Below are 24,837 nucleotides of genomic sequence, written 5' to 3'. Positions count from 1 at the left end.
AGCGAGTTTTGGTCACCCAAAACTTAATGAAGCGTGTACACACTCACTTATAAATTAGTGTTAACTCCTAAGGCTAGGTTTATGACCAATACTTATCACCTGTCACATGCCACATAAACAGTTTCACACGCACGGTTTGCGGGCGGGCGTCCCCTTACCCGGAACTACACATTGGTCAAGCAAACGTGAAAACAGGATGCAATTTCAATTGCGGCGAGCAAGCACATAAAGATGCTATGCAATGCAGCATTGGTATGGACAATCCCTGGTCATGAGACTATACCAAAATAGACGTGCTCGAGACAAGTACACGAGGTACCAGACCCAATGGAACACCAATCCACCAGGCATTTCCGGACATGTACACAGAGGTAAGTCCCAACGGAAAGCAAAGTCCACAGTATCACATGAGTGGCATCAATCCTCGGCATATACAACTGCCATGGACACCAGTTCAATGTACATACATGATGAGAAAGCACGGGTGGACCAATTGGGTGGCCAAATGGTGATAGCATGCCCAAATCTATTGCGGGAGATAGAGATCCTTGGACCACCAGTTTATTTTGGCGAACATTGTTTGTTAACATGGGCACAAAGTTGAGTTTTTTATCAGCTTATCATTCTCAAACGGATGGGCATGGTGAAATTGCACATCAATCGTACTTGATTTACTCAAGTGTTATGTATTTGAGCAAAAGTCAGATTGGGAAAAGTAGTTGCCATTGGTTGAGTTTGTGTACAATAACACTTTGCATTCTTCAACAAATAAGGCTCCGTTTGAGATAGTCTATGGCAAGGTGGTGCTTCCGCCTATCTTACGAACAAAAGGTGAAATCTTTGCAACAGATGAGTATGTCGGAGATTTGGATTCTCAAGCTAAGCAGAAAAAGGCAGTTGATAGGCACATGCGAGAGGTTATTTTTAAGGAAGGCGATTGGGTATTACTTAAGTTTGAGAAAGCACGTCTTCGGAAGGGGCCAAGCAAAGAAGGCCGGTTTCCTAAGCTTTCAAACAGGTATTATGGACCATTCCAGATCTTGCAGAAGATAAATGAAGTGGCTTATAGATTGGTATTGCCCGATGACTAGAAAATACATAATGCATTTCATGTCAGCTTGCTGAGGTCATATGTGGGACCACCTCCTATGGAACCAGTTTTGGAAGATCCACGAGAGGTGGATGAACTTAAGGAGGTACTGCAACCTAAGAGAGTTTTTCATAAAGAGCATAAGCATGCAGGTATCTTGTGAAGTTTAAAAACTATTCGGTTATGGATGCAAAATGGATGAACGAGGATTATTTTGTGGACTATCCGGAACTTCTGAAGGCCTATTTCGAAGATTTTCAGTAGCGGTCAACTGCTTAGAAGCTAGGGGGAATGTCACAAAATTCCTCATAGCTTCTGTTTTTCTACTGCTCAGGTGTGGCATATGGAGCCTGACATGACAGTACATGTATGGCTTGTGGAATGTCACAAAATTTCTCACAGCTTCTGTTTTTGTACTGCTCATGTGTGGCATATGGAGCCTGACATGACATACATGTATGGCTGGTGGAGCTTGACATGGTGTGTCTGTGTGGCATATGGAGCCTGGCATGACAGTACACGTATGGCTTGTTGGTGTACATGTATGGCTCATGGAACCTGACATGGTGTGATTCCCTGGGACTAGCTATCCTGGAGATCTTTTGTATTTATGTTCTAGGAAGGTTGCGGAAGGATCACGAACTCTGGACATTTTAGCTGATACAACTGAGCAGATGGGTGTTTCTTCCAGTCTAGCTGCACTCGTGTGTGCGTGACTTTGATTTTACCTTTGGATAACTTGTCTTGTTTGCCTAGACAATGCTTGAGATTTCTGCCTGCGTTGTCCATGGGACCGGGGACGCTTGGGCACCCTGTGAACGTGTATGTGCACACCTGTTTGGGACTGACAGGTGGTCTACATTTGTTTTGCAGGTGGTAAGTGTCCCTAAAAACCCAATTTACAGCTTTATGATTTCACATATTAATACTTATGGGTGCAGGTTTATACACACTTATAAGTGACCGGACAACTTATAGGTTGTACACACTAGACATGACTTATTTAATACACGTGGTGGCCAAAAGAGGGGCTCCGGACAAGATTTGGGCCATCTGCATGTAGGCGCCCCACTCTGGACCTAAAAGCACACGTTTCAACTATTATTGGCGGAGGAGCTCTATTGTTGAGGTGGAACTCTAGAGTTGCTGTAGGCGCATGCTTTTCTGTGTGCATGAGAGCTGGTCGACTGGTTCTATAGGCTGTTACAGCCATCTACCGCGACAGATACCCACCAGGTGCAGGGGAGATGTTGGCCGACTCCTACTGGATGCTTCCCTACTGCTGGCCGACTGCTTTACAGCCCTAAAAAGCGCTTGGTCAGGTCATAAAACAGGGGCGAAGAGCTGGTCGATTCATTTGGACAGATTCTCTACTGATCGAAGACCTTCAGGCTTGTGTACTGCTGCTGGTCGCTTTCTTCTGTGGCTACAGAGAGCTGGTCGTCTGCTGTAAACAGCCCTTCAAGGCTGGTCGACTTGTTCTGTGAGCCATACAGGAGGAAGGTGAAGATGCAGGGTTGTCCTGGGCTGATATGGGAGTGCTATGGGCTGTCCATAGTTGTCCTGCATGTGCTTGATGCCGGGAATGCTCTCTTGTGCTGAGGAACGACATCGAATTCAGCATATGTTTTTTTTTTTGCTTTCATATCGTATTGGAAGAGATAGGTGCTAGCCAATGGAGAATCCTTGGGCACCCGTGAAGTTGTGTTTGGAAGCAAACTCCTTTTTGGTAATCTAAGCATAAGGGGGGGGGGGTGGTTTTAGCCCATCTTCTGGCCCCTAGTGTGGTGTACTGTGTAGAGTTGTCATCTTTCCTTTATCTGTCATGCTTATGTGTATTTTCAGTCTTCATGATTGATAAGATTTCCGTGTTACAGTTGCCCTTCTGTTGACACTCAATCTATGTGTATGTGTGTGTGAGCTCGGTCCCCCCTCAACCCAACAAATTAAATGGTTAACTACAGTGTTAAGTGTAAATACTCTTGGTTTACACTTCCGGTTTGCTACAGACGGTGGCACCGACTAAGAGCACAGACCTACATGGTCATTTCATGACCTCCCCATGTGTATAGACCTATATAGATCAGCGTCACCGTGAAACGTTTCAGCCCCGAAACGTTTCACCTCAAAACAGGGCAGGAAATGCTGAAACGTTTCACCCCCTGGACAAGTGCTTATTGAAACACTCGACCAAAATGGCTACACACACACACACACACACACCCCCCCCCTCCCCCCCCAACCCCCCAACATACATACATACACATATAAATGCACACACATATATACACACATATACATACATACATACATATGAATATAAATATAAATATAAATATATGTGTATACGTGCATATGTATTTATATATATATGTACGTGCATATGTACATATGTAGTAATAGTCTTTGTGCACGCGAGAGAGAGAAAGAGAGAACACGAAATGGTGTTTCAAGGTTTCACGAAACACGAAACACGTTTCAGCATGTCAAGGTTTCAGCCGAGCTGAAACGCGTTTCATTGCGACCATGATATAGCTACACAGCCTGCCCCTTCTCCATAGAATTCATCAGTCATCACTGTGAGTTAACTCCCTAGCTTCTACTAGTGTACAATCTCTGTCTTAGTAGTTCCGAATTAGCTATTGAAGCTCCCTTTCATAAGAGCAAATGGGTGTGGGGCTTTGCCATTTATTGTCACTTATGTAATACAATATTCTTCTCTATCTCTGATATCGTGCAATTTAAGTTTAAAAGTTTTTGTGCAATTTTAGTTAAAAGATCCTACTGCTTGTGAGTGTTTTTTTGTATACACCGCATGTTGTATCCTCTTACACCATTGTAATCATTAATGGTAAGTTTTTCAGTATTTGTCCTTTTAAGCTTTGCTTGTAGCCTCTTATGCCTAAGTTTTTAGGAACGCCGTGAAGATGTAGTTGTACATATGACTAGCTATGTCAATTGCACATGGTGGATGTTTAAGTGCTTGTAATTTGGGTATTTTTACGTTAAGTGTTGACTTGTTAATCTTTTCAAGATGATTCTTTTTTGTTACGTAACTTCAGCTATGAGAACACGGACATGGCACTTCACTATGGTACAATGCTACGAGAATGCATAAGACATCAAACTGCAGCAAGGTGAGTCAAAATGTGCATGAAAGTTTTGTTTCTGCAGTGGTTCCACAAAAGTGTGTTTGTTAATTACCACAAGAAGTGAAGTTGCATGCCTGCCCACAAGGGGTTGCACTAGTGCACATAAGTTTTCCTTGTGAATAAAGGCGTAGTGCATTTTACTTGTGCCTCATATGGAATGCCATGATTTACGGGTAGCCTTGTTTCATTGATGTTATGAAAGTTGTATCATGCTCTGAAGATTAGTATCACACATTTTCTTGATTTTATGTACATTGTTTTTAGGTATGTCTTGGAGTCTTGCATGTAAGTTTGTCTTGTGAATAAAGGTGTAGTGCATTTTACTTGTGCCTCATATGGAATGCCACGTTTCATGTGTAGCCTTGTTCCATTGATGTTATGAAAGCTGAATCACTCTCCGAAGATTAGTATCACACACATTTTCTTGATTTTATGTGCATTGTTTTTAGGTATGTCTTGGAGTCTGAAAGCCTGAGAAAGTTTTTTGGCTACTTGGAGATACCAAATTTTGATGTTCAATCTGATGCCGCAGCTACTTTTAAGGTTAGTGGCATCTAAATCAATAAAATTGCGTCATTTTTTTTGTTTTTATAGTGATCCAATTGTTATATCCACCAATGAATGAAGTCCAGGCAATGCACATGCGGAAAAACTCTGTAAAAAGCTTGACTGGAATCAGATGGGTATATGCAAAACAACGATAAAAGAACATTTTTAAAGAATAAAACAAAATCAATCATTGATTTAACATTTCAAAATCCAACGGTTTGGATTGAATTTATAATCTCAATAACTTCTTTATATATAGAAAGATGTATTTGCTCAGGAAATTCTAGGTGATATTCCAGCTGCACATGGGAGATCACTATCTTATGTTGGAAATGTAGAAAAATCTTGATGGAAATTAGATTGGTAAAAAAACCAGCAAGGATTAAAAATAAATAAATAAACCAAATCTAAAAGTTGATCTAAGCTTGCAAAATTCAACGGTTTGGATTGAAGTTTTGGTTTCAATAACTTCTTCACATATAAGAGATGAATTTGTTCAGGAGCTGATTGAGACCCAAAATTGTTATATTAAGGGTATCTGTCTTGTCTCTTAACTTTGTCTTAGTGGATGAAAATATGATGATTTAAGCCATTTTGAGCTCGTGCATAGTCATAAAAAAACATGTTCATCATTTTGAAACATGCAAAACATTCCATGTCCAAAACATTTTAGCTCAAATTTGTTTTTTGTTTTTTGTTTTCTTTTTTTTTCCTTGAAATCGTTTTTTTTTGGGGAGCTTTTACCTTTTTTTTTTTGGTTGTTGCCGTTAATGTGCCTGTTTTCACTTGATTGCAGTCCCAAATCGAGCATCTACAAACCCCAATTGATCTGTTGAAGCATCAATTTGGAGGGGATTAGCTCAACATTGTGCAGTGTCCAATTGTTTGTGAGCACTCAGCAGAATCTCCTCACCTTCCCATTCCTTTCCTCCTCTTCTCCTCCCCCCCCCCCCCCCCCCCCCCCCCCACAAAGTTTGCCCCACTTTCGTGAGCACTCAGCAGCCCTTAACCTCCTCGTCTTCCCATTTCTCTCCTCTTGTTCCTCCTCTCTTCCCTATTTTTTTCCAATTTGCATCAAATTTTCCCAAATTTGCCATTTTGTTTCATTTTCCCTTTTTTTTTTCCGCAAAATTACTCAAATTTAACCACATTTTTACCATTTTCTGCCAGTTTGCTCCAATTGTGCTAATTTGCCTTAGTTTTTCCACAATTTAACCAGTTTGCCTCAATTTTACTAATTTCTCATGATTACAGTATGTTTTCTAGTGGTTTCTACAGGATCTTTAAATATTCAAAATTTATGAAAATATGAAATTTTAGAAACCTTGCGGTGTGGTACTGCAAGGATGAAACGCTTCAAAACAAAACCCCAAAACCTTAGAACTGAACAGAATCTCGAAACATTTCTTGCAACTGTGAGCTGCTCATGAGACCTTCTGAGAGATCAAATCAGGTCATCATGATTCATTTGATCTTGTAAAGGCTCTGAAAATCTCTTTTTAAGCGCTGAAGGGCTCTTTTGGGAGCACTTAAGAAATAGTGCTGCTGCCTGGCACAATCAAGACATTAATTTCAAGATAAAATGCAGCCTGACTTTGATTTTTTAACTTCGAGTGGAATGATGGTAGAAGGCTCTTGAAACCTGTGTTGTAAAATTGTCAGTAGATAGGCATGTAGGGTGGCTGGTAGAGCCTGACCTAGGTTTCGATTCTATTTGGTTGTTTGGTCTTGCAAATCCTTGTGAAACCTTACCATTATGGAATCGCCAGTGCGTCACCTGTGTGTGTGTGTGTGTGCATCTTCCGGTCATTCATTGGTGGTCACCATTTGCAGGACTTGGTTACTACTGTTGTCAGACAATTTTTCTCTGGTTCTCTGGTTGCTGATGGTGAAATAATTATTGATCTCCTCAGGAGCTGATGACGAGACACAAGTCGACGGTCTCAGAGTTCTTGACGAGAAATTATGATTGGGTAAGCTTGGAGCAGCTGTCTGCGTGCTCTTGCATGTGCCAAGTTTTTTGGGTTGTCTTTGCAAAAAACAGGTTTTAGTGCTCTCTCTCTCTCTCTCTCTCTCTCCCCTCGGCATTTTGTCACCCTTGTCTCTCTCTCTGTCTCTCTAGCCAACAAATTTTGTTCTGAAGTAATCACAAGATTTTTAAGGATTCTATCTGCAAAAGTTATTTATGTTGTTGTACAGAATGTGTGGGTTTGTGTGTGTTCTCCTTAGTGCTATAGCCTTTATCATGGCTGAGTCTGTCTTTCACCTCCGGAAAAGTGATAGAAACTCAGTACACAATGGTTTTTCTATAAAGATTTGTCTAGTAAGGTGACACGTCTTTACACATGAACCTGCCTGCATGTACTCTCGGGCGCTAATGACATGAGTGGGGATGTCATAGCACGTACTCTATGCTACGCATGATGGAGTTGATGGTTTGAAGCTTTGTGAGTAGACTGTCATGGAGTCAAGATCACACTTTTGTTTTTGTATTTTAAAGTTCCTTTGGTAGTGAAACTTGTTTGTCTTTGTGTTATTGTTCGTGGCAGTTTTTTGGGGAATACAATGCTAAGCTACTCAAGTCTCCCAACTACATTACAAGGCGACAAGCTGTAAAAGTAAGTATTGTAATCCTGTAATTAGGATGCACGGACTTGGTATTTTTTTGTTTAAAGGAAATTTAAAAAATAAAGCATGTTGGGTTGCCAAATTCTCCAAAACTGGTGAGTATAATTCATTATATGCAGCTATTAGGAGATATTCTACTTGATCGATCAAATTCAGGAGTTATGTTGCGCTATGTGAGCTCAAAGGATAATCTAAGGATCTTGATGGATCTTCTCAGAGTCAGTATACCTCTACATCAAGATCTTATTATTATTATTTGTCCAGGGATGAAGTGATTAGGGCTTCAGAGTTGACAAAGCTTGCTTGCTTTTTTCAACAGGAGCCCAGCAAGAATATTCAGGTGGAAGCCTTTCATGTTTTCAAGGTAAATTGCGGATCGTGTTTGGAGTATTTCCAGATTGCTGGATGTCCTCTTGCCTTCTGACTCTGGTTTTTTGGTAAATAGATCTTTGTTGCGAATGCCAATAAGCCACCTGATATTGTCACCATTCTGCTAGCGAATCGGAATAAGCTGCTCCGATTCTTTAGCGACTTTAAGACTGATAAAGGTACTTACACTTCACCCTTATTTTGTACTCAGTCTTGCTGTGTGGCTACTGTAGACTTGACCCTGCTCACAGGGGGTCAAGGCTGTACCTTCCAGGAATAGGCTCCTCAAAATAAGGAGGGACATACAAGTGTTATTATGGCAGTAAGTTCTGTCAATTTTAGTGTGGAATGCTAAGTGGTGATACCAAGAGAGAGTAGGATGCCAAAAAGCACTGCCCTCAAATTGTTTTCCTTACTCTTGATGAAGAGGCTTGGTCCAGTTAGAAAGCATTTTATTTGTTGAAAGGAGTGGAGTGCCATGATAAGAACATTGTTGCCAAACTAGTGAAAGCAGCCACTAACTCTGTCAAATTCCTGAGCGAGTCATTAGATCCCTTCTACCAACAGTATCAGAGTTAGATCTTTAGCATAGTCATCCTGAATTTGATGTTATTTTGCTCGATAGTGGGTGGCTTTTGGGAGCGCATTTCAGGAGATGATTGTCATGTCAAATGGCCTTTTTAGAATTGCTGGACAGTTCTGTGCGCGCACTTTAGTATGATTTTCTTGTGAACTAATGTGCCTTGCTGTACCTGCATTGAAGTAGTATGTCTTTGTTCTGCTGCAGAGGATGAACAGTTTGACCAAGACAAGGCACAGGTTTTGAAGGAGATCTCTGGATTGGAGCCAAAAGAGAAGTCCTAGCTTACAGTTTAGAAAACACTGGGGCTGGTGAATTACTTATTTTGCATTGTAGATTTTCCTATGAAAGCAGCCTCATCTCGTGCACTGTCTTGCATTACCACATAGTGGCTTAAGGCATGGATGCTAGGCAGCTTGTTAGCTAAAGTGGAAACTTTGTGTGTGTGTGCGTGTGCGCACGCTTTTTAGTGCTTGCCTTTGTCATATCTAAGTCTGCCCTTCAGCTCTGGAGAAGCTACAGCAGAAACTCAGTTTGATGGTTTACCTATGAAGATTCGTCTACTACTGTGACTTATCTTTACACATGAACCACCCAATCTTGGGTGCTGATGACATGAGTGGGGATGTTGTAGCAGCAAGTCTATGGTATGGATGGAGTCAATGATTCGAAGCTTTGTGAGTAGAGGGAGTCAAGATTACACTTGTTGTTAAGTTTGGGAAATAACCCGAACTTTAGATTGGTATTTAGCCTGTTTACCGGTCGGAGCAAGTTGTATTCTGGCACCACTGATGGTGCCAGAAACAACAAGGGGGGCAGAGCAATGCAGCTTTGAACCTAGTTATTGGAATTTTAGTTCACATTGGCTCTTTGAACCTGTTTAGTTACGTATTGGGTTTGTAGTAGCAATAAATCAGTGAACACTGGCTCTTCAGCATTCATAAGCTTGCTGTGAATGTCTTCTATGCAGTCTTGTTAGTGTTGCTAATGCTTATTGCCAACCCTCCCATCTATCACGTGTAGTTAGGCTGTTTACAAATGAATGCTTCCAAGCGCTCGCCAACTGAGAGCTATGCCATTTAGCCTAGATTACCTACGTTTACTCATGTTCCACGACATATCTGCAGTACTTTGGACATATGGCTACTTGAGAAGGCGGCGAGGTCATTTGATCTGGATCCTGATCATGGACCTAGGATCGATCAATAGCCTTTTGTCATTCCTCTTCCTTAAGCAATCTCTCACAGTTTTAATGCTGAAGGTATAGTAGCAATTTAATAGGATGCTCTTAGTACACTGGTGGGTCTCTAATTTCCAAGACTAATCGCCCCTGAGCATGTTCATGATACCTTCGTTCAGGCCCTCTAGAACTTCCCTTGTCATCCTCTGTGATACTGTTTTTTTTTCTTTGAATAAATCGTAAGGTAGGTTTTATTGTGGCTTTGTATTTTTTTGTAAATGATGATAGCTCCTAGGAATGGGTTTCTCTTGAAACAGAACCGAATAGAAAATCTACAAATGCATTTCTTTTGGTTCTCAAAGATCCTCGCTTAAGTGTAGTATGTGCCCTTGTATTCTCCTGAGAAGATTTTGACGCTTGAAAGGAAATTCTTTTTTGAGAGTAGAATTGCGCCCTACAATGTACAAGCCTAGGAATTTGTGGTTCCCTAAAAATGCACCTTCAAACTTTTTTTTTTCCGACTTTAAATCACATTTTTCTTTTGAGATTAGAATTACTCCCTATAATGTATATGCTTATGTGTTTGTGATTATCTCCAAAAGCATTTTAGAAAATAAGTCACATGAAAATTAAAATAGTAAAATCGTTGTAGTAAAAGGTCATAGCAACCACAAGCACAAAAGGGATTACTTTTCAGAGCTAAAACGTCTAAAAGTTATCGGAGTCATGGTCACCGTGAAATGCGTTTCAGGCCTGAAACGTGAAACCTCCATTGAAACCTTCAAAGTGAAATGTCTAAATTCAAGATTTGAAGTTTAAATATTAATAGTAGAGATGTGTTTTATACTTGTGTTATTACTCGTGGTAATGTATTATGTAAGTAATTTTGAGATTTTTATACTAACAAATAGTAGACCTAGCATATATCTCTCTTGACTTTATATATATATATATATATGTGTGTGTGTGTGTGTGTGTGTGTGTGTGTAGAGGCGTTTCGGTTCGGCATTTCAATTGGTGCCTATCACAAGGTGAAATGTTTCGAGTTGAAACTTTGCGATTCGGGGTGAAACTTTTCAGACTCGAAACATTTTGTGGTGACATTGATCACAGTACTGGTCCATCCACTCAAAGTTATCTTCCACCAAGTAGTGGGGCTACGCTTCTCTTAAGATTAATTGTGTTGCCAAATTATTTGCATAGATCTCCACGTCGCCCACTTTTTGTAAGAGCTATGCAAACAATCTTGGGGGTTGCACTTGGGCAAGAAAGTTGACCTCTTAAACATACTTGTCACGTTGTTGAGGTCTCCATGTCCCATTTGGTTAGCCATAGTCTTGTTCGTTGCTCCTAATTTTTTGTGGGCCTCCATTACACACACGAATCTTGCACCTACGTATGTGTGCATAAGAAGCTACTTATTGTTATCCTTGTAATGCAATACTTCACGGGTGACAATGAGAATTAGCTTGCTTTCGTATGTGTTTGTGGATCATTCATATCCTAGCCAAAAGACTTGGCTCCAACCTTGATACATTTCATCGTAGGTGGACATTTTAAAATCTGTTCGTTACACATGAAGTTTAATTAGACTTATTTTCATAATCAACTTTATTATGATCATTTTGGTAGGCTCTTCTCTGGTTAATTTAAGAAAATAATGCATTGGGGCTTCTCTTCCTTGTTAAAGACCTGAGCATTGCAACTGAGCGAAATTGCTAATTATCTTCCATGTGACCTCCCCCTTCCCCAAACATAAAGAAAATTGAAAATTGAGGCATCTTCTCAATTTATCTCCACCAATGACTTGCTCGATTAGATGTCCAGAATTGACGCATAATTTCTCAACTTGTAAATTGCAGAATGCATGGAGTGTTCATTTTGTCCAAGGCATAGCTCTTGCTTCATCATAGTCCATGGTGAACCAAGAGCCACTTGAACACTTTATTTTTAGGAGCACTTGAACCCAAAGTCAAGTCTTCTTGAACTTTGAAGTCCGTTGCTAACACGGACGTCATTTCTTGTTTAGCCGTTCTACCACTTGCTCGGTATGGTAATATGTTTCGCTTTAGGGATGTTGATCAGCGAGGCTCTTCCTCATCTCCACTCTTTACACTTAAGTTGTTTGAATTGCTATTTCTTTACCATTTTTCCAGCATTGCGTCCTAGAGTGGTGCAAACTTTCTTTTGTAGTTCCCCATTTGGAATACATGTAGATATCCTAATAGATCTTGTGTTGATCCTTCGAATTTCTCTGTTGTGGTAGTCTCTATGGGCTTTATAGGAATCCCATGCTTTGAGATACTTTTCCACAATTCAGAGCCCCTAATGATTGATTCCAACTCAGCAAAGAAAACAAACATCCATGGCAATGCTTTCCAAACCTTGCATTCCTTCGCTTACTTTGCTTGCAGGGCTTGAAGTATCATTGGATATGAGCTTTATCATGATGAAATATTGCTCTTACATTTCACTTTGCCTCAATTTGTGAGATTTTGTCCTCACATTTAGGAGGCCAATTTTGCAAAAGATTTGGGCAAGCAATTTTTTTTCCATTTGGCCTTGGGGACCTTCCTCTTCTTATTGCTAAATCCCCTCTAAGAATGTTGTCTAACTTTCTTGAGTGAGCCTCTAGCAACAAAGAAAGTACACCACAATGGAAGTAAGGTTTTTGTTGAGTAAGAACACACTCACTTTACTTGCAAGGTTTTTGTTGAGTAATATTACTTTACTGGCAAGGCTTAAAAAAGGCATCATTTGGTGCAAGTTTTGGCACTCATTAAAGAATTCCAACCCACGGGTCTTGATATTGTGATCCCCTACACGATCACCAAGATTTTAGCAATCTATAATCTTTTGAAAACCCATAGAGTTGCATACATAATGAATTTGGCGTTTAATAGACTATATTGCTCTCTTGAAACTCTTGAACTAAGGACTTTGAGAGCAGACATACATCAAGGATTGATTGCTAATCTTCCTTGAATTTTGTAATGCTTGAGCTAAGGGTGAAAGTTCTACAAGTTATTTCGGAAATTGCATCTTTCCATTAGAATTGATATCTAGCCACACCCAAGGGTATTCATTGCTCAGTCAAACAATGAAGGTGATAGAAGGGGGCAACCTTGCCTTGCACTTCTTTGGACTGGTATAGCCTAGGACTAGATCTATTAATGTCTAGGTGGGAGAGGGAACCTTGCAATAGAAGTTCAACTAACATAATGAAGTCAGGCGCCCCACATCGGTTTGATATAGCATCTTTGGAATGAATGGCCAATTCATCCTATCATAAGCTTTATCTAAGAGAAGTTCTTTTGATTGGACTCCTTAATCTATTCTTGCCCTTCGGAGAGGGAAATGATGGCATCTAAGCCCCATCAATAGCCCTTGTCATAGGATAGGTCCCCTTGTCTCTTCTTCCAAGCCCTCTTAGAATGTGTAGAGCTCCCCTATGCCTTGTATTTTGTTCTAACAGTAAATTTTTTTGTCGATTTTTTGTTCTAACATAAAATCTATTTTTTCTAGCCTCTAACAATTATGATCTTTCTCATTCAGAGAGTGCTACGGATATATGCACCTACCATTATAGATATGCATTAAATGATTTCAATATAACAATGTTTGGTAGGCTCAACATGTGTTCATGATTTAAAGCAACTACCTACATATGAAAGACGTGTGGAAGGGACCTGGTGAAAACAACATGGATTTGCTAAAAATAAGTAGAATTAATTGAGAGTGAAAATACATGGAATTCAACCTCCACCAGAAACCTAAATATCTTTAGCTTTCAAAAATGAAACGGAGGACAGACACAATCCCTCATGGGAACACGAGCACAAAGAGAGAGAGAGAGAGAGAGAGAGAGAGAGAGAGAGAGAGATGGCTTTTATGTTGCTAATGAGCATGGTGATGATGATATTTTTATTGTTGATTTTGCATGACTAGGTGAGAAGACGATGACGATTTTGTTCCTCAAAATTAAATTCTTTCAATTTTACCATCTCCTTGGAAAATGGTGACTTTAATTTTGTTTGCATGGTAGAAGGTAACCTCATATTATGCTTAAAAAGTGCTTAGATATCTAGGAGATGGTCCAATGCAAAATGCCAAATGGCCCTCATATTATGCGTAAAAAGTTTTTAATTATCTAAAAACCGGGTCCCATGCAAAATGTCAAATCTCTCAAATCTTTTTGAACTTTTGGTCTCCCTCCTCCATCTTGCAGCCCTACCACCTAGATTCCTCACATGTATACCCCCCTACCACCTAGATTCCTCAAATATATACCCCCTGGCCCCTCCTCCCCAACCCCCCCCCCCCACACACACACACATGCACACACGCACGTGGACACACCCCACTTATCTACTTCCTTGTGGGACCCTTACACCATTGGAGGGTGCACTTTGGTGTCCAAAAAAAATCTTGGGGGCCAACAGATGAGGGTAGTTGGCTCCATCAATAGGTGATATTTGACGAGCTTGGTCACCCTTTATAATGACGGGTTTAGTGGAAATAGTGCACTTTTTTCACATTTCATGTTATTTTCTAATGGCCATTCAAAATAAGTGGTTGTATTATATTTTTTGTCGGAGAATAAGTGGTTGTATCGGCCACTTTAAATAAGTGGTTGTATTATTTTTTCCTGGGAGAATAAGTGGCTCTATTTATAACGAGAAAAATACCTAAAAAGAGGATGATACTTGTGTAAAAAAACAAACCCTATCAGTGCCGTTGCTGCTCAATGGCCATGTAGATGTAACAAATTTCTATGAATATATGCAAATGTATATTCAAATGGAGGCTTAAGTCAAGGAACTTGCAGATAACGATGCAAAGGGGGGCAATCAAGGCCATTAGAGACTGCATTTAAGATCTCCATGAACCAAATACAATTGGCCAAAAGGGCCACCATATGACGTAGTGATCTTCTCACATAAGGATATAATGGCTACCATAGCAAAAGTGTGAAAAGCCAAGAGTTGAGGTGTTGGGGGACGTAAGGTCCCTTCCTCTATGTAACTAATGACCTAAGTCATTTTCTTTAACTGTACTCCTATGTTTTTAAAATTGAACTCGTGAACTTTGCCCTGGTATAGCAAGCTAGGAAAATGCTTAAGCTGGGCATTATAAAGAGATAAAATTTATTTTTAATTATGAGACTTAGAGATAGATAATAATAGATATTTTATAAATTAGTGTAGTAAATATTCGACAAGAGAATTTTTACTGGATAAAGAGCTAGAAAAATTCTTAAGCTCGCTATTATCAAGAGTTACGCTAATAAATCTTGATTTCAAGTTGGGCATGGTACATTGGAAGAAATTAAAGAAAAATAACAAATTATTTTAAAAAATTAATTTGTGCTTTTTTGTGAAAGGTGAAATTTTGGTCCAATGTAAGTGGCAATTTGGACACCTAGGTGTGTGTAGATTGTAACCTTAGTTAATTAGAACTTATTGTTAAGGGAATTTCTTGGGAAATCTACTCAAGCGGCATTCCCCAACCATGTGTCAACCATACCTCCTTTTGGAAACTTCTCACCTTACCTCCTACTCACCTTACCTTCTACTATCCCCTTTCCATGTGAGACCACTACCCACCCTATTGCTACTGTATTTGGGTTGTTTGGAAACTTCTCCTTTCTATCCTCATCCTAAAAACTGTGCCTACTTCCCTAGTCCTTGGGAGTTACTTTTTGTCATAGTTAATCTTCCCTCTTTTGTTGTTGCGTGTTGCCTCCTACTACTACCCTCTCCACTCTTGGGTGCTTTTGGAGCAGTTTTTGATCAATCTTTTCTTAAGGTTTAATTATGCTACTAATGTGCTATCGAATGTTGTATAGTATCCATGGGAGGCCATTCCTTTGAGCTTCCTACTGTTCTCTCTCTCTCTCTCTCTCTCTCTCTCTCTCTCTCTCTCAATTTTGAAATTATTCTCTTAAATTAAGGAAATTAATTAATTAAGATTAACAATTATGCTTAATGATTAGGATAAGTAGAGAAGTGAAATTGTGTGATTAAGCTATACTTTAATCAATTCCTTGCTCAAGTTAGGCTATTTGCGTGATTAATTTTGAAATTAGAGTCTTTCTCTTAAATTAAGTAAAAAAATTAATTAATTAAGATGAATAATTATTTTTAATGATTAGGGTAGTGAAATTGTGTGATTAAGCCACACGTTAATTAATTCCTTGCTCAAGTTAGGTTGTTTGTGATTATTTCTCTTGTAGAAATTCTATCCTTTCTTTATGTTTTGTTAAATTTCAATTAGCTTAAGCATCTCTTTTATGCTTTACATGAAGATAAGAGATAATGTAGCTTCTTCTAATCTCTTAAAAATAATAGAGTAATGTGTGTTGTAATTATTGTCTTTGTAATGTTGAATTTATGTTTTTTTTAAATGGTTAGTTAGTGTTAGGATTTTGTCTCTCTTTAAGTAGAGAAAGGTTATTTTGTATTTGTAAATTTGGATTAAGAGAGGATGAATTATTTGTGTGTATATTGGGCGTAGCACAAGCTATGTTTTCCATATCTTATACTATGAGAAGAAGTAGGTGTTTTGCAAGAGTGGAGATTAAAAAGAGCTTTCATTTCTTCTTATTAGTAGAGAGCTTGGTGTGCCTAAGTAAAAAGGATTATCTTCTCTTAATCTAGGTCTTATTGTTCATGCTTAGAGTTAATTTACAAGTGATAGTAATAAGAACATTGTTTAAGTACCATAGTTACTCTTTTGAAAGCAAATTGTTGAGTAGGTGTGTTGAAGGAGAATTTAAAAGAGCATGCAAATTACTATGAGAATTTATCTTGTCATGAAAAGAATGCAAAAAGGGCTAAGTCGGTTTCCAAAATGTTACAATGATGTCTTTATGCAATGGTTATGTTAAAGAAGATGAAATAAAACTAATAATAAAAATTAAAATTAGAGCTGGCAAAAATGGACGAGGGTAGTAAACAAGTTCACACTTGTCGTGGAAAGTGGCAAGTCTAGGGCGACTAGCCTTGACTTTACGTCCTTTGGTTTATCTGGGTGAGGTGAAGATTAGCGACCTAGTAATTTCTTCATTTCGTCCCAATATAAGTCTGGATAAACATCTTGGCCAGAATTTCTAGATTTGCTAGCTATTGCCTTTCTTGTCTTGAAGGCCTAGACACCTTGGGAATCAGCCCGTGTAATCCCTATTTCACACACATGATATTGATTCCGAGCTTTTCGGGATTATCATAATCCTTGTTTCACACACCTGATATTAATTCCGAGCTTTTCGGGATTATCATATAATAATGAAAAGGTAGCTTTGTCGATGCTTTTCCCTCAGCGGATGAAATGCTGAGAAGATAGATGTCGACGCCGGTGGCCGAGGGACCAAGTTGCAAAAGGGGGAAGTAGCCTAGTAGTTGGATTGTTTATGCACCCACTCCCATTAGTCCAGATATTTTAGAAAGTGGTGCTTTTGACCCAAAACCAAAACTCCTTACCTAGCACCAGTAATAATCAATCTAAAACCCATCAACTCTTTCCAATTTAAGCATAGAAATTTGCAAAAGGGGGAGTTCACTATTTTTTAGGGGGGGCAGAAGACAACTTCTCCTTCCAATCCAGCCCCACCCATTTGTCCCCTTAAGTTGCACCTCAGATTCTTCCACCACCTCTCTGAGCATTCTCATATACGAAAATTTTGGAAGACTCATTACTGTCTTGGCCTTTGCATGAGTAGGTAGGTGTAAAACCCCCACTCCTCCCATCTCTTTGGGCATGCTAACTTTGTCCCATGCCAACCATGCATATACCTTCTTACCATCCTTGCAATTTCTCCACAAAAAATCTCTAATTGGGGAAATAATCCTTTTCTAATGGCATTTTCTAAATTCAATCACAAGAGAGAGGAACATGATGTAGGCATTAAGAACTATGTTGAAAATGGCTAACCTGTCATGAAATGACACTCTGACCCCTTCCCATTTTTTAGCTTGCCACCCACAAAATCTTTCAATAGGATGGAAAAGGACTCTTCCAGTCACAATATATTTAGCTTAGCATGGCTTAAAGAACATTTTGAATATACTTTGCTCTCTTATTATAAGTGGATGCACAAAGTGACTTTTTGAAGTTAAGTTACCTTATTTATATGCTTGAATGCTCAATCCATGGATCATATTATAATACATACAAAAGTGTGAGACCACAAAGGGAAACCAATTGTCATCACCCCGTGCTTCAATGCCAATCATGTGTCCTATAATAATCCACTTTTCCATAAATTTACCAAATTAAATCCCCCATAATACATGGTTGTTAGAAGTTATAGACTACTTTGTTAATGCAATACAACATGATCTTCATAAAATAAGATTGAGAGGCTAAATATGCAGAATTGAAAAATCTAATTACCACAAACTAGATGATGCAATTGATTGTTGCTTCCTTTCCACCAGTGTGCTTTAGTAGAGAAGAATTGAGAGAGATATGGAAAGATGCTCCAGTAGAGGAGCATTGATAGTGATATGGGAAGATGCTGAGATAGAAGGTTGTACACTAGAGAACAAGGATGCTTGAAAGATAGGAAGGTAAGATAAGTGAATGAGTGGATTGATGATGAATCTGCCTAATGCTTTCTCCAATGTCCATGATTTAGAAGCTTCTAAGGTGCATTCTACATATAATGTCCATGATTAGCAGGGAAGGTATATGATCATGGTCCTATATGTTGATAACCTCATTATGATTGGGAAACATCTGCAAGACACACAAGATGTTAAGTTCAGAGTTTGAAATTTCAAACCTTGGCTTCATGCATTTTTGTTTGGGGATTAAGGTCTAGAGAGTCAGATGTAATCTTTATTTCTTAGCAAAAGTTGTTAAGAATGATGCTTGTTCTCGTCACCTATGGGGCAGGCGTTGCTACTATGAGAATCACGTGTGCGATGCTTGCCCATAGCGACGACCAGCCATCACATAAGCGACGTTTCTACATCGCTTAAGCAATACCAATTGCATGACATAAATGACGCTTGCTCATGGGCGTCCCTTAAAAGATGATGCATTAAAAATTAAATAGTGAGTCGTGTATGCGATGGCGGCAACGCTTAAGCGACGCCCAACGTCTCTTTCACTCGATTAAAAACTGGCATAATAGTGTGATGGTTCTCTCTGTCTCTCTCACATATACACATTGCAATACTCCTCTCTCTCTCTCTCTCTTACACACACATACATACAATATCAAAGTACTCCTTTTATCTCTCTCTCTCTCTCTCTCTTACACACACACACATACAATATCAAAGTACTCCTTTTCTCTCTCTCTCTCTCTCTCTCTCTCTCTCTCTCTCTCACACACACACACACACACACACACACACACACACACACACACACGTCTCTCTCTCTCGCTCTTTCTCACACACACAACTCTCTCTCTCTCTCTCTCTCTCTCTCTCTCATTGGATTGAGCACACATTAAAGAAATCTCTCTCTCAAAGATCGCGCACACAAGTGAGCAAAGATCAGTTCAACATGGGAGATTATAACATCGATAAGCACATAATTATACTTCAACAATTTACATTTGTGCACAAAGTTGAACAAAAATAAAATCTCATGTAAATATATGTAAGTGTATAAGAGTACAAAGTATATGAAGTTATTAAATGTCTGCAAATGGTAAAATATGATGAGTACAAATGGTAGAATGTGAGGTCGGCATAGTCTCCCCAATACATAGCTAGAGAGTAAATATTACATAACTTTTGTTGATCCTAATGTGTCATGAGTTGCATCTCCTATCGAAAAGCCCTCCATGACTTAGGATGCATACTAGTGGGGAGGGTATTCTCTGCCACTAAGTAATATCTCCTACACATTTCCAAGTCACTTCCAAGAAGTTAGAATAAAAAATTAATGCATGTGTCAACAATTGTGAGCTATGAAACACTCACCTACCATTAGGTCACCGAATTTCATGTCATGTAGACATAGGTTGAGCAAACAAAATATAGACTACAACTAGAGATAATACTTAATAGGTTCATATGAGTGAAGAACTCCAAACAAATTAAATATGCTATGAATACTTTCACTATAAACTCATACATAGTGATAGCCATTTTCTGGGCTATCCACATTACCACAAGGAGCTACCTCGGCCAAGGAAAATCACATAAACTCTTTGTCATAAATACTTTTTCACTGTAAATAGGCGTGTGTGCGTTAGGGACTTTACCCATATCTTCTATATATTTTTTATATTATTAAAAAAAAGTTTTTGCTAGCTGCTCATCAAAAATAAATAAAATTATTATGGCCCATTTTGTGTAAATATTTTATTTTATATAAGGGCCTAAATATGGGGGTCTCTATTTTCTCTAGTCATGTAAATACTTCATTAGGTGTGTGTATTACAAAACCTAAATATATTTTTATTTATTTATTATTATTCTTCATAATACTTTTGGACCATCATTGTACATATGCTTCAACTTCACCATGCATAAGTAAATCCTATGCCCTCACATTTCTACCCACACCATGTAGAAAGCCTACTACCCAAATCACTTTTTCCCTTAGACTATTTCATCTTTTATTCTCTCATCTACCCTAAAATAATGAGGGTCTCCCTTCTTTTTGACTCCCATAGTTTAGTATTTTTGTATATATTTTTTACTATTAAATATTTTATATATTTTCATTAAATACTTTTTCATATATCAATTATTTTTGTATATTTTATTCACAATTAGATCTCTTTGTTTATTTTATTTTTCTATCATAATAACGATATTGTCATGATATGTTGACTAGTTAAATACTAGCTTGTTTTTTTTATGTAAATCCTTTATAAAATGAAAAAAATCTCCTCCATGCAAGTGTCCACATACACTTGAGTCTCTAAGGTCAGGGTATGATGTATTGGGGGGCTCACTCTTGGAGCTATCAAGAAATTCCACCAATGGGGACCCACACAAAGATTTTAAAAATTCAAAAAATATATGATTCTGCTGAATTTTTTGCGCCCGCCTCCACTCCGAATTTGGACTGGTTATCAAAAGACAAAAGTTAGCTCGAGAGCTTAGGAATATGCTCAATTTTTTTGAGAATTTTTGGAGCTAATGGTGGTGAGATATGAATTTTTTATTGGACCCCAGTCTGCCCACTTTTTGGTAGGGTACACCTAGTCTCTTCTCACCTCCCTTACACATTCATCACCTACACACTTACTCATTCCTTTCTCACTCCATCAGACCTGCAAACTTCATGTCCTCTCTCACCTTCTCCACCTTTGCCCTCTTCTTCCATTTCCATTTGCTCTCATATCTACTCTACACCCATACTTCATCTCCATTTCTTTCCCTGCTACTCCCATATTACTAAATTATTTTTCCAATCTCAAAAAATACATAAAAATTCAGCATGAATGTATCATATTAACCTCTGCAAATATAGGGTTTCCATCTACAAAACCCCCCATGTTCTTCAGCTCAATCAACTTTTGTGGCGTCAAATGCAAGAAGGAGATCGGCGGTTAACTTAAAGATCTACACATGGGCGAATCCAAGCTTCTTCGAGCTTTCAACCACACAAAGAACATTTCCAAATCTTTACTCCTCTCACTCAACCTCTCAGCCCTTCTCACCCATTTGTACATTGTACTACTAAACTTTTATAGTGATTACTAACTACTAACCTTTTATAGTGATTAACCACTAACATATGTAAATAAGCACCCACTCTACTACTTTTTGAGTAGGCATTACTACAAGTTATTTGCTCAACCTCTACATCACACTGTCCTCTCATCCTCAATAATTCTCTCACCTTAAGCCCACATCCATGTGACTCAAGGGATAAGAAGAGGCCCACTCTCATTTCAAAATAAAAAATCCATAATCTATGATTTTCCATAATAAAATTGATTAGGCTTAATCCTAATTGGGGCTTCTCAAACCTATACATAGAGCCCCCTCCATTCCTTGTAAAAATGGGAGATTATACACATTGTACACAACTCCTAACTCTAGTGTGTAAGGAGATAGTAAAGCTTGAAGCTTGAAGCTAGTTATGTCATTGTGAGGGCTTGAGTGATGCCATACTCCCTATCATAATTGTATCTTGCCTTTGTGCATCAATAAGATTAGTAGTTTGGGTGCAATTGTGTACAAAATCTTGGACTCCTACATCTCCAAGTTTATTTAGCGAAGCGGTCCGATTTTTGATTTAAGGTAAATTTGATCCTTGTATTTTGTGGTGTGATTTTATGCTTGGAGGCTTGAGGGCTTGTTTTTGATTTGTTGCCTTTCAATTCATGGTAAGAGGGTTGTATGGTGAGTGGGCTCCCGTAACCTTAAGACCTGTTGAAATTTGAGCATAATGATGAGCTATGGTGGATCAAACACTAGAATCAACATCATTAACAAAGTGATTAGCAAATGATTAAGATATAATTAGTAAAAATTAATTAGTACATAGATTAATGTAGGCATGGATAATTAGCACATAGATTAATGTAGGCATGGATACTCAAAAACCAGCAAATTCTCATTAGGGCTATGCCTCAATTTATAGAGTTTACATCAAGCATCAAATCCCATTGATTTCTCCATGATTCACTCCCAGAATATCTCCACCTCTTGCCTGATTCTCTCCACCTCTTCTCTTTTCCTTGAATATCTCCCAGAATATCTCCACACTCCTAAATTCCCTCATGCTACCCATTATTCTCTCCCAGTAGATTCTTCTAACCTTTTCACAGGTTCTTTCACAATTACATCTTCTCTTTTACAGCCTCTATCCAAGAGCTTGTTCCCACACACATCCTTTTCACTTGTATATTTCAACACCTCCCCTCAAGTGAATAATCCTAGCACACTTGGACCCTATACCAAGTTTTCCTCTTACTTGATAGCCCGCGACTAGTGCCTCAAGTCCCTAAACTCCATAGTCCTTGACACACTCTCTCTCTATGTGTCCAAGGCTACTATAAGTGCCCGCGACCTTGACTAAAGTGCTCACACATACATCTACCACTTGGCCTACATCATCGGTGGTTCAGAGGTGGTTTTACTTTGTTGGGGCAGGTTACATTGGGTTGTGGGGTCTCTCTCTCTCTCTCTCTCTCAGAAAAGATGATCCGACTCCACTTCCCTTGGAGCCTCCATGAAGTTTGCCGATGTCATTCCTTCTTAACTGGGTTTGCTGTAGCAGTCTCTCGCCATGTGTCCTGGCTTTCCACACTTGTGGCAAGTGAAGAACTCTGCCTCTTCCTCGTTCTCGTCCTCGAGAGAATCCTCCTCGGGTGAAGAATGCTTTTTCCTCTCCTGCTGTTGAGTCGAGCCCTTTCTTCTCTTTGCCTCTGCTCTCTTGCTCTAGTAGAGCTGCTTCTATCTCGTGTATCTTCAGTTCAGGTATATTCTTTAGTGTTGCTACAATGTTTTCATAATCTCCTTTGTCCACACTCTTCAAAAGTACAGCTAATGCTTCATCATCTTCTACCTTTTTACCAATAGCTGCCAGCTGTTGCTTAATGCTTTTATATTTGTTCAAGTGTGTGATTAAAGGTTCACTTTCCTTCATGTCCAATTTGTAGAATTGCATTAACAGATTTATCTTTGAATTTTTTGTTTGTGTACCAAATAACTTATTGAGTTCATCCTATGTATCTTTTGCCCACTGTATCCCTGTGATATGATGAATGATTTCATCATTTAAACTGAGTGCAATAAGTCCCAATGCTTTTTCATTCCTGCTCTTCCACTCATTTTCTCCTCTCTCTGGGCATTCATCTCTCCCTTCAACTAATCCCCACAGATTTTTCCTCATCAGCAAATACATGGTTTTTGTCTACCATGTATAAAACTGTTCCCCATTAAATTTGGCTATTTCCTGTGCTGAACTCATGGTGATGTGAAGGGGGTCTTACCTCTTGATCCAATTTCAAGATTCAAGGGCAGTATCTACCCTTTTACAACTCAATCTGGTGTTTAATAGATGATTACAACAATTTTATCAGCATAAAATCACCAGAAATTACATTAAATTGAGGGTAACCAATTTGTACAGGATGGTTGGAGTATCAAACCAACTCCGATTTGAAATATGAAGTTATAGGGATCTGTATCAAATACCTAATGGTTAATTTGAACCCGCAATTGCACCAAAATATAGTGTTTAGCACTGATTAATCACTGATTAGCAAATTAATGCTCTGTTTTGTGTGCAAAAAACAGAGTATGCAGGGAGCCCAGATCTGGTGCCTTCCACTTCAAATGAGCTCAAATGCTTTCAAAGGCATCAATAGCAATGAGTCTAGTAGAGGATTAAGCCAAGAAACATAAGATTTGATCAAATATTAAAAGCTTAATCTCCGTTTTACCAAAGTCACCTGCAGATTTGATGAAGAGCTTTGATCTCAATGTAGCCTTGATGAAATTGAATTCTGTCTTCACCAGCTTGTAGAGCATGCTTGATTACCCCTTGGGCTAGGAGGAATTGAAGCAAGTTGAGTTGATGAGCACAAGATCTGCAAAACTGTCAGAAAAAACTGCGCTAGAAAAAACGTCGATTTCTCCTGATAGCGCCGGCGGTTTGCTGCGTTTTCTTGATGGGCTTGTAGCCAAAGAAGTTAGCTACCATGTGCTAGAAGCTTGTGCCCTAATTTAGAGTGTGCAAGGTGCTAGAGATCCTCCACTGGTTGGGGGTGAAGGGGGAAGTGGAAAACTCACTAAAAAATTGATTTTTGCTAATTATCTACTAATCCTCATTAATTAACTAATGGGCTCATAAACCTAATTGATTCTAGGCATGGCTCTGATACCATGTTGAAATTTGAGCATAATGATGAGCTATGGTGGATCAAACACTAGAATCAACATCATTAATAAAGTGATTAGCAAATGATTAAGACGTAATTAGTGAATAATTAGCACATAGATTAATGTAGGCATGGATACTCAAAAACCAGCAAATTCTCATTAGGGCTATGCCTCAATTTATAGAGTTTACATCAAGCATCAAATCCCATTGATTTCTCCATGATTCACTCCCAGAATATCTCCACCTCTTGCCTGATTCTCTCCACCTCTTCTCTTTTCCCTGAATATCTCCCAGAATATCTCCACTCCTAAATTCCCTCATGCTACCCATTATTCTCTCCCAGTAGATTCTTCTAACCTTTTCACAGGTTCTTTCACAATTACATCTTCTCTTTTACAGCCTCTATCCAAGAGCTTGTTCCCACACACACCCTTTTCACTTGTATATTTCAACAAGACCAAGTGCATAGCGACAACAA

At 38.8% G+C, this 24,837-nt stretch overlaps 1 protein-coding gene across 3 annotated transcripts in view; it reads left to right on the top strand.

Annotated features, from left to right (window-relative positions):
- The window catches only part of LOC147622494 (putative MO25-like protein At5g47540), a 50,394-nt gene extending 41,087 nt beyond the window's left edge, over positions 1 to 9,307 (top strand). For 2 of the 3 annotated variants that reach the window (XM_086822067.1, XM_086822068.1), the window contains 8 exons: positions 4,153 to 4,227; positions 4,692 to 4,785; positions 6,705 to 6,764; positions 7,341 to 7,409; positions 7,539 to 7,637; positions 7,739 to 7,783; positions 7,865 to 7,967; positions 8,576 to 9,307. In XM_086822067.1, coding sequence (XP_086678193.1) covers positions 4,153 to 4,227; positions 4,692 to 4,785; positions 6,705 to 6,764; positions 7,341 to 7,409; positions 7,539 to 7,637; positions 7,739 to 7,783; positions 7,865 to 7,967; positions 8,576 to 8,652 — 622 coding nt within the window. In that variant the 3' untranslated portion in view covers positions 8,653 to 9,307. The remainder of the gene's footprint in view (positions 1 to 4,152; positions 4,228 to 4,691; positions 4,786 to 6,704; positions 6,765 to 7,340; positions 7,410 to 7,538; positions 7,638 to 7,738; positions 7,784 to 7,864; positions 7,968 to 8,575) is intronic. The other variant, XM_086822069.1, reaches the window with a different exon arrangement.
- The last annotated feature ends 15,530 nt before the right edge of the window (positions 9,308 to 24,837 follow it).

The sequence above is a fragment of the Cibotium barometz genome, chromosome 28 (assembly GCF_041138505.1).
Source record: "Cibotium barometz isolate CiBa-2024 chromosome 28, ASM4113850v1, whole genome shotgun sequence".
Taxonomy (NCBI): domain Eukaryota; kingdom Viridiplantae; phylum Streptophyta; class Polypodiopsida; order Cyatheales; family Cibotiaceae; genus Cibotium; species Cibotium barometz.
The sequence above is the reverse complement of the archived record's forward strand: the minus strand, read 5'-3'. Positions and strand labels throughout refer to the sequence as shown.